We start from the raw sequence: 8,497 nt of genomic DNA on the forward strand, positions 1-8,497 counted from the left end.
TAATACTTCTTTATGTTAAAAATAACCCATTTCAAGGTACAATAAGCAAGAAGATACCATTCATAGTAGCTCCAATACCAACACTTAAATATTTAGAAATAAATTTTCAAAAAATAAATGGTTGTATTGAAGACAACTGACTCATAGAAAGAAAGTTTAATTAGTGGAAATATACCATATTCTGGATGGGAAGAGTGACTTTTATAACACTAGTTGTTCCGAGATTAACATTAAGGCATAATGTGATTCTAATTAAGACATTAATTACTATTATCTGGAGAATGTTCATTATAAAGATGATGATGAAGTATACCTAGAAGAACCAAGTGGTGAGAAAAGAAACTTTCCAAGGACATCTGATGGGAAGGAGGTTGGTAGAAAGAACCAAAAAAGTGCTATCAAAAATAAAAACTATAAAAATTAAAACTCTGAAATACAAGTGCAAGATTTGACTTTTAGATCAGTGAAGCAGAAATAGATAACCTTGGAGCAGGACCAGGGAGAATGACGAGTTGTAAGAAAGGAAGCTTTCTAAATCAAAGTGGCAGGGATGGAATACATTGGAGAGAGTTGGTGTTATGGTTTGAAATGTGCCCCCCAAAAAGATATGTCCACGTCCTAACTCCCAAAACCTGTGCATGTAACCTCATGTGGAAATAGGGTCTTTGCAGATGTAATCACGTTCAGATGTGGTCCTTAGGCCGGGACCCTAATGCAGTGTGATGGGGGTCCTTATAAGAAGAGAAGAGACACAGAGACAGAAACCACAGAAGAACACGCCACCTGAAGACACAGGCAAACAGGGATTACAAGACCTTATGACGATGCACGCAGAGATTGAAATGATGCACCTACCAGCCGAGGACCTAAAGACTGACAGCCGCCATCAGGAGCTAGGAAGAGGCAAGGAGGCATCCTTCTCTAGAGCCTTCAGAGAGAGAGAGAGACCCTGCCAACACCTTGATTTAGGACTTCCGGCCTCCAGAACTGAGAGAGGATAAATCTCTGTTGTTTAAAGCCACTGAGCTCCTAGTAATTTGATACAGCAGCCTGAGGAAACCCACAGAGTTAGTTTAGGAAAAACCATTATCAATTCAATTGGCCTACTTTTCCATGCAGATTAAGGACATTGAATGAAATGGAAAAAAGCTGGAAAAAAACTCTGGTTAAATATTAAGTTTCTCTCTGGATGAGGTATGGAGCTAGTAAAAACCGTAGAAGTCATGACGAAAGCAAAGATCTTTGGATTTCATGAAATATCGACAATACACATCGTAAACAGCATACCTAAGGCCACTTGTAAACTGAGGAAATACGACCAAGAACGTGAGGTTGTTTTAGTTCCTTAATAAAGGAGTCCTTATAAATCAACAATGGAAACACGGAAGCCCCAACAGAAAAATCATCAGAAGCTACACTTAGGTTACAGATCAAATGTGTAAATGTCAGTGTCGGCATGGGAAGAAACCTATTTTCACTCCTCGTTTGACATAATCGCCTCTGAAACACAAGATGCTGATGAAGAACTGAGGAAACAGGCACGCTCACGTGATCTTCTTGGGCATGTAAGATGGTACCTCTTAGATGAGAAACATTTTTGCAACGGATCCCGAGGAAACGTGCAGCAGCTGGGACTGCTCTGAACGCCCACAGCTCAGAATGTCATTGGTTTCACGTGCCTCTTTTTTATTGTTTCAGGCAAGATCCTTGGTGCCATCGATGATTTGGGTCTGAAGAACCGCACTCTAGTCTACTTCACGGCGGACCATGGCGGGCACCTGGAGGTCAGGGTGGGCCACGCCCAGCATGGCGGATGGAACGGAATATACAAAGGTAAGGACAGGAAGTCGTAGGAGTGATTTGACAGTGAATAGGCTCTTTTGCTCGTTATAAGGAAAATTCATAGAATGAAGCAACGAATGCATCAAAAACTGAACAAGTTCATTATATTTGACTCTCTGTAAAAAACAAAGTGTAGTGCCATTAGCTAAAGAAATTGGCTTTAAATCTGCCAACATTTCTAGGGAATGCTAGAAGGGATATCTAGAAATTTGCCTCCTTGGCGACTCTATGAGATGACAGAATATTAACACAAGAAGATACCTTTAAGGGAGTCTTTAAATGGGTTGAATACCTACTCATGGATTATGTCTACAAGACCATCGAGAGACGAATAAGTGGGAGGAACGTGGTAGCTAGGGTACAAAAGACAAAAACTACTGGCTCCTTGGTTATTAAGAAAGCTGTGGTGCTCTCTTCCAACGATATGGCTTAGCACAGAAAGGAGCCAAGCTTGTCTCAGTTTTGACAATTAAATCCACGTATTCTATGTCCTGATGCAACATTTAGTCCATGAAAACACATCCATTAGCCAGCACATTGACCTGGTTGATAACGGATATCCTGATGTTATAACAAAACTATCTGGAAAATGTGTGGTACATTTTATCATAGGTATTGAAAGAGATTTCAAAGTGTTTTCTAGAGGAATATGTATTATTATTCATGCAAATATAGATTCTATAGACTTGGGTTCAGTAAGAAATGATGATTTCTGTATGAATGAGATAAAGCCTCTGCCTCAGTCTGGAGACGAAAAGATGGGAGTATTGGCTCTTTACAGCTTGCACAAGTAAAGTGTGTGCTTAGAAAACAAGACAAAGCTGTAAGGGAAATTGTTATTACTGAAATTCTATTTTTGTCTGTGAGGACTTTTAAAAAAATCTCCATTTCTCAACTTGCTATGATTTAGACTCTAATTTGAATCATTTAATTAAATAATAAAAGTCCATTAACTCCGTAGGATGGACATTCCTCCTCTTTTGGAATCCTGGTTTATGCCCGTCAACCTGGTGTTATTAATATTCCCTCCTGCTTTCGTCCTCAAGAATGCTCAGGTTTGGACATTAAATTAGCATATACCCATACTATTTCATTCAATTACTTTTCAGGGTGCTGGATTCCAAAGTGAATAAAACAGACAAAAATCCCCACCTTCATGGAATTTACATTCTCATGGAGGGAGGTGCACCAAAAATAAATAAATAACTACATTATATGATATGTGATGAGGTAGTAAATATTACAGAAAAATAAAGTGCAAACAAATACGGAGAAAAATAGAGCAGGAACGACTCTGGGGTGGGATTGCCACTTTAAGTAAGGTGTTCCCACAAGGCTTACTGAGAAGGTGACTTTGGGCAGAGGTGCAAAGGAGGCTGGGGATGAAACAGGTGTATATCTGGGGTAACAGCATTCTAGGCAGAAATAGCCGGTGCGAATGCCTCATATTGCATGTTTCATTAGTTAATCAAAAACCTATCAGCAGTCCAAGAGAAAATAATTCTGTGTACATGTAGTGCTGATCCCATCAGGTAGGCACTGAGCAAAGATGGTCTGTACTGATGTTGATTTACATTTTTAAACACTCTTGCCACAGTGACTATTTTAACTGGAACTTCATTGCCTTGTCCCATAGGTGGGAAAGGTATGGGCGGATGGGAAGGTGGCATCCGTGTCCCCGGAATTGTCCGATGGCCTGGAAAAGTGCCAGCTGGAGAAGTGATTGAGGAGCCTACGAGTTTAATGGATGTTTTCCCAACCCTCGCAGCAGTGACTGGCGGGACTCTCCCTCAGGACAGGTGATCTGATAGAATCTTAACATAGCTCCTTTTGATCCTCCTTTGTCTTGAGAGGATTCAGGACAAAGGAGACAGGTACACTTTCTCCCCGATACCTAGATAATTTTGCCTTTGTATGTGGCTATGTCTATGGAGTGTCATTCATGTATCAGGCATCAGTTTTATACGACTATGGTCCATCTTAGACACACTATAGTTTTCATTTTGAAGATGGAAGTGGGAAGGTTTGGAGATGAGAATATGGCCAGTAAGACTCACTCATCCATATAAGAGAAAAAACAATTTTCTAGTTTCTGGTGTGCAGGATCCAGAGGCTGAGATGAAGGTAAGACATTGGATGGATACTTGGAACTCTGTTATAAATATTTTGAATTCCATTCAAGAGGAGTTCCTTCATAGTGCATTGTTCCAGTCTCTCGCAGCGACTGACCCAAGTAGGTTTGAAGCTGATTTTCTGGCAGTTCATTGATCCCAGCTCTGTAAGGGAATCTAAAGGATCCAATCCACTGCTATTTCTCACTTCTGAGCCCAAAGAGTTATTGTAATGTTTCTTTCTTCATGTAAAGGAGCTCATCTATTTCTGAAGGAAAATACAAAGGATCGTAAAGCTAACGAGAAACAAACAAAAGACCTCCTCAAGTTTTTTTACCTTAGTTTTAGCCAATAATAGGATTTATTGGGAATTAGTATGAAATAGTTAAAGGATAGAGCTCTCTTACATTTAGAAGGGTATTTATCAATTTGAGCTAAATGATCCATTTTTTTTAAAAAAAGCTAATGATATTAGTGTAAAGCTAATTTTTTTAAGTTACTAAGCTAATCACAGTCATAAAAATAATTTTCCAACATATCAATGGGGTGGATTGACTTTGGGCATTGCTATAGTTTGGGTTCACAAAGGGTTACAGAGAATCTCAATCTGGAGTAATATTTTCCTTTGAGCTCTGATTAGGATTTTCCTTCAAAGAAATGATTTGACTTTTTTTTTCAGAATTAGCTCGAAAAATGTCATTTCTTCATGCCCTGTACATTTCACTTTTCAATGGGAAACAGAGGTGAATCACTCTGTAGAATTCTGGAAAGCATGCCTGCTTTGGAGAAACAGATTTGGTTATTATGATTCAAGTTGCAATGGACATTTTCATAGAAGTCTTTGTATGAACATCATTTTTTTGTTTCTTTTAGATAAATGCCCAGGGGTGAGAACTCTGGGTCATATTATAGATATAGGTTGAACTTTGTGAGAAACTGTCAAATTGATTTCCAAAGCGGCTGCACCATTTGGCATTCCCACCAGCAATATATGAGAGTCCAGTTACTGCACATCCTTGGCAACACTTGGTGTAGTCAGTCTTTTTAATTTTAGCTGTTATAGTAAGTGTGTACTGGAATCTCAGTGTGGTGTTAATTTGTGTTCCCCTAATGACTAAACCTCTCCATGTACCTATTCGCCATCCACATCTCTTCTTTGTGAAGTGTTCCAATCTTTTGTCCATTCTTTAATTGGATGTTTTATTTTCTTCTTCTTGAGTTGTAAGTGTTCTTTATATATTCTGGATACGAGTTCTTTATCAGATATGTGTTTTGCCAATATTATCTTCCGTTCTGGGACTTGTTTTTTCATTTTCTTACATTGCTGTTTGAAAAGCAGAAGTTTTCAACTTTGATAAGGTCGGATTTATCATTTTTTTTAATAGACTGTGATTTTTGTGATATATCTAAAAGAATGTTCCTGTTCCAAGGTCACAAAGATGTTCTCCTATGATTTCTTCCAGTGAAATATAGTTCCAGGTTTTACGTTTAGGCTTATGGTCTCTATTGAGATAATTGTTTGTATAGTGTGAGGTATAGGTTGAGATTTATTTTTCTTGTTTTCAGATGTCCGATTTATCTAGTGCCATTTATTGAAAGACTGTCCTTCATCTACTGAATTACCTTGGGGATTTGTTGACAATCAATTGACAATATATGTGATGGTCTATTTCCAAACTCTCTATCCTGTTCCATTGATCCATATCTCTACCCTGATGTCAATACCACACTGTCTAAGTTACTCTAATTTTATAGTCAATTTGGAATCATGTGGTGTGAATCCTCAAACTAGTTTCCTCTTTTTCAAAATTGTTTGGCTGTTCTAGATTCCCAGGTAAATTTTAGAATAACTTTCTCGATTTCTACAAAAGATCCTCTGGGATTTTGATTGAGATTGCATTAAATCTATAGATCAATTTGTAGCAAATTGACATCTTAACAATTTTTAGTCTTCTAATCCATGAACATGGTTTATCTCTCCCTTTATTTCTCTTATCAGATGTTTTGTGGCTTTCAGCATACAAACTTTTATCATTAAAAACAGAAGGTATTGGGGCCGGCCCAGTGGCACAGCAGTTAAGTGCGCGTGCTCGGCTTCAGCAGCTCGGGGTTCACAGGTTGGGATCCCGGGCACGCACTGACACATTGCTTGTCAAGCCATGTTGTGGCAGCATCCCATATAAAGTAGAGGAAGATGGGCACCAATGTTAGCCCAAGGACAATCTTCCTCAGCAAAAAGGGGAGGATTGGCATCGGATGTTAGCTCAGGGCTGATCTTCCTCACAAAAAAAAAAAAAAAAGAAAAGAAAAAAAGAAGGTATCCCTAGATATTTCATGCTTCTTGTTGCCGTAATCAACGGTACTTTTAAAAAATTGTAATGCGCAGTAGTTCATTGCTAAAATATAGAAATAAAATTGATTTTTTTAAGGTGGTCTTGTATCTTGTGACTTTGCTAAACTTACTTAGTTCCAATAGCTTTTGAAGGGATTATTAACACAATCATTTTATCTGAGAATAAAGACAGTTTTATTTATTGTATGATCATCTTTAGGATTATCTGGGACTTATTCTATTTTTTATTATGAGGTAGGTTTTATAATTATTGTTTTCTAATATAAGGTATAAGACATTTTCTAGTATAAGATAAAAAGCATACAATTTTTTAGAGATTCTATAAAATCCCTTTTCAAGGTAGCAATGCCATTGCAAATGAAACCGTGGCATGGAGCTTGTGAGACATCCTGTGGCTATTTAGATGGGCATTCATGGATGTGTTCTTCTGTCTTGTCATTTCACTGTAAAAGCTGAGATTTGTTTTTCTCTTTGCCACGAGAGTTGAACGTCCCTGCGAGCCTGCGTGGATTTCCTGAGTGGTCAGCGCACTGTACTCGGGCCCGGGGAATGTCATGGAATGCATTGACCATCCTTCAAACAGCCTGATGGGCAACATCCGTTGAATTCCCTCCTTTGTGTATGTCTGCAGGGTGATCGACGGCCGAAACCTCATGCCCCTGCTTCAGGGCGAGATACAGCACTCGGAGCACGAGTTCCTGTTCCATTACTGTGGAGTGCACCTCCACGCTGTGCGCTGGCATCCAAGAAATAGTGAGTACACCAGCCCCTGCTCCCCGGGGATGCCAAGAGTGGGGTCATTCAAGTCCGTTCTCAACGCTTTCTTCTTCCATCTTCCTTCTTACCCCCCCCCCAAGATCAGTCCTTTCATTCTAGGGTGACCACTGAAAATACCTTCTTGGAAAAGTTTCTAAGAATTGGTCTCCTTAGAAAGGCAGGGGGATATCTCTAAGATGTAAAAATTGTGAATAACAGAACTAATGACTATTGCAGAAGATGTGTAAGGTCATTCTAGGGGTTTCTGATGTTCTACTATAGTTGTAAGGACTGAATGATATTTAGCATTCACCTGTGGGAAAAGAGAAATAGCAGAAAAATGCTAGAGGAGGTAGAAGAACACAAGGGCAGTTGGCACATGGGTTGCATGTCTCTGAAGTGTCTTCTCTTCTCCAGGTGAGGCAGTGTGGAAAGTTCATTATGTGACACCAGTTTTCCAGCCACCAGGAGCTCAGGCCTGCTATATGACCACCTATTGCCGCTGTTCGGGGGAACTGGTCACCTACCATAACCCTCCTCTGCTCTTCGATCTCTCCCGGGACCCCTCTGAGTCCACACCTCTGACACGGGACACGGAGCCCCAGTATGATTTAGTCATCAGAACAGTGGCCAACGCGCTGAAGAAACACAAGGACAGCATCATCCCAGTCCAGCCGCAGATCTCAGGATCCCATCAGGACAGCATATGGCTGAAACCTTGCTGTGGAGTGTTCCCCTTTTGTCTGTGTGACAAGGAGGGGATCTCCTCAGCCTCGGGGTCATCGTGAGAAGCAAGGGTTGAGAGCAGGGAACCGAAGGCTGTTGACTTCGGCACTTTCCAATTTGCAAGGAATGGATTTGAGAGCTAATAAATTCTACTACCATTTCCAATTATTAAAGGTCCGTTGAGGTGTTTTTCGGGGGGATTCTTGGTGATAAGTGTTTATCTAATTCTCAAGTTTTCAAACATGCCTTTCAGAGCTAGGAATCAAGCATCAACAATGCTTAATCCCATTGCCTCTCTTGCTCTTCAAACAAACTCTACATGTAAGATCCTGTGTGCTTCCAACTCATTGATCAGGAGAGGCAAAATACTCCCCATTTAAATCATAATGCATTGAAAGTATCTAGTCTAAAGCAGACAGGAAGCCAACCAAAAGGATTTATTTTTAACAAATGGGACTACATCAGACTAAAAAGCTTCTGTATGGCAAAGGAAAGCATCAACAAAAGAAAAAGACAACCCACCAACTGGAAGAAAATATTTGCAAATCATATAACCAACAAGGGGTTAATTTCCAAAATACATAAAGAACACATACAACTCAACAACCAAAAAACAAACAGCCAGACCAAAAAATGGGCAGACGATATGAACAGACATTTCTCCAAAGAAGATGTACAGATGGCCAACAGGCACATGAAAAGATGTTCA

The 8,497-nt window shown here is 39.7% G+C and overlaps 1 protein-coding gene across 1 annotated transcript in view; it reads left to right on the forward strand.

Annotated features, from left to right (window-relative positions):
- The window catches only part of LOC147911610 (arylsulfatase F-like), a 28,248-nt gene extending 20,398 nt beyond the window's left edge, over positions 1-7,850 (forward strand). The window contains exons 7-10 of the mRNA XM_087427832.1: positions 1,699-1,833; positions 3,479-3,641; positions 6,938-7,059; positions 7,480-7,850. Coding sequence (XP_087283958.1) covers positions 1,699-1,833; positions 3,479-3,641; positions 6,938-7,059; positions 7,480-7,850 — 791 coding nt within the window. The remainder of the gene's footprint in view (positions 1-1,698; positions 1,834-3,478; positions 3,642-6,937; positions 7,060-7,479) is intronic.
- The last annotated feature ends 647 nt before the right edge of the window (positions 7,851-8,497 follow it).

The sequence above is a fragment of the Ceratotherium simum genome, chromosome Y (genome assembly GCF_057802395.1).
Source record: "Ceratotherium simum simum isolate JZ-2026a chromosome Y, ASM5780239v1, whole genome shotgun sequence".
NCBI lineage: Eukaryota > Metazoa > Chordata > Mammalia > Perissodactyla > Rhinocerotidae > Ceratotherium > Ceratotherium simum.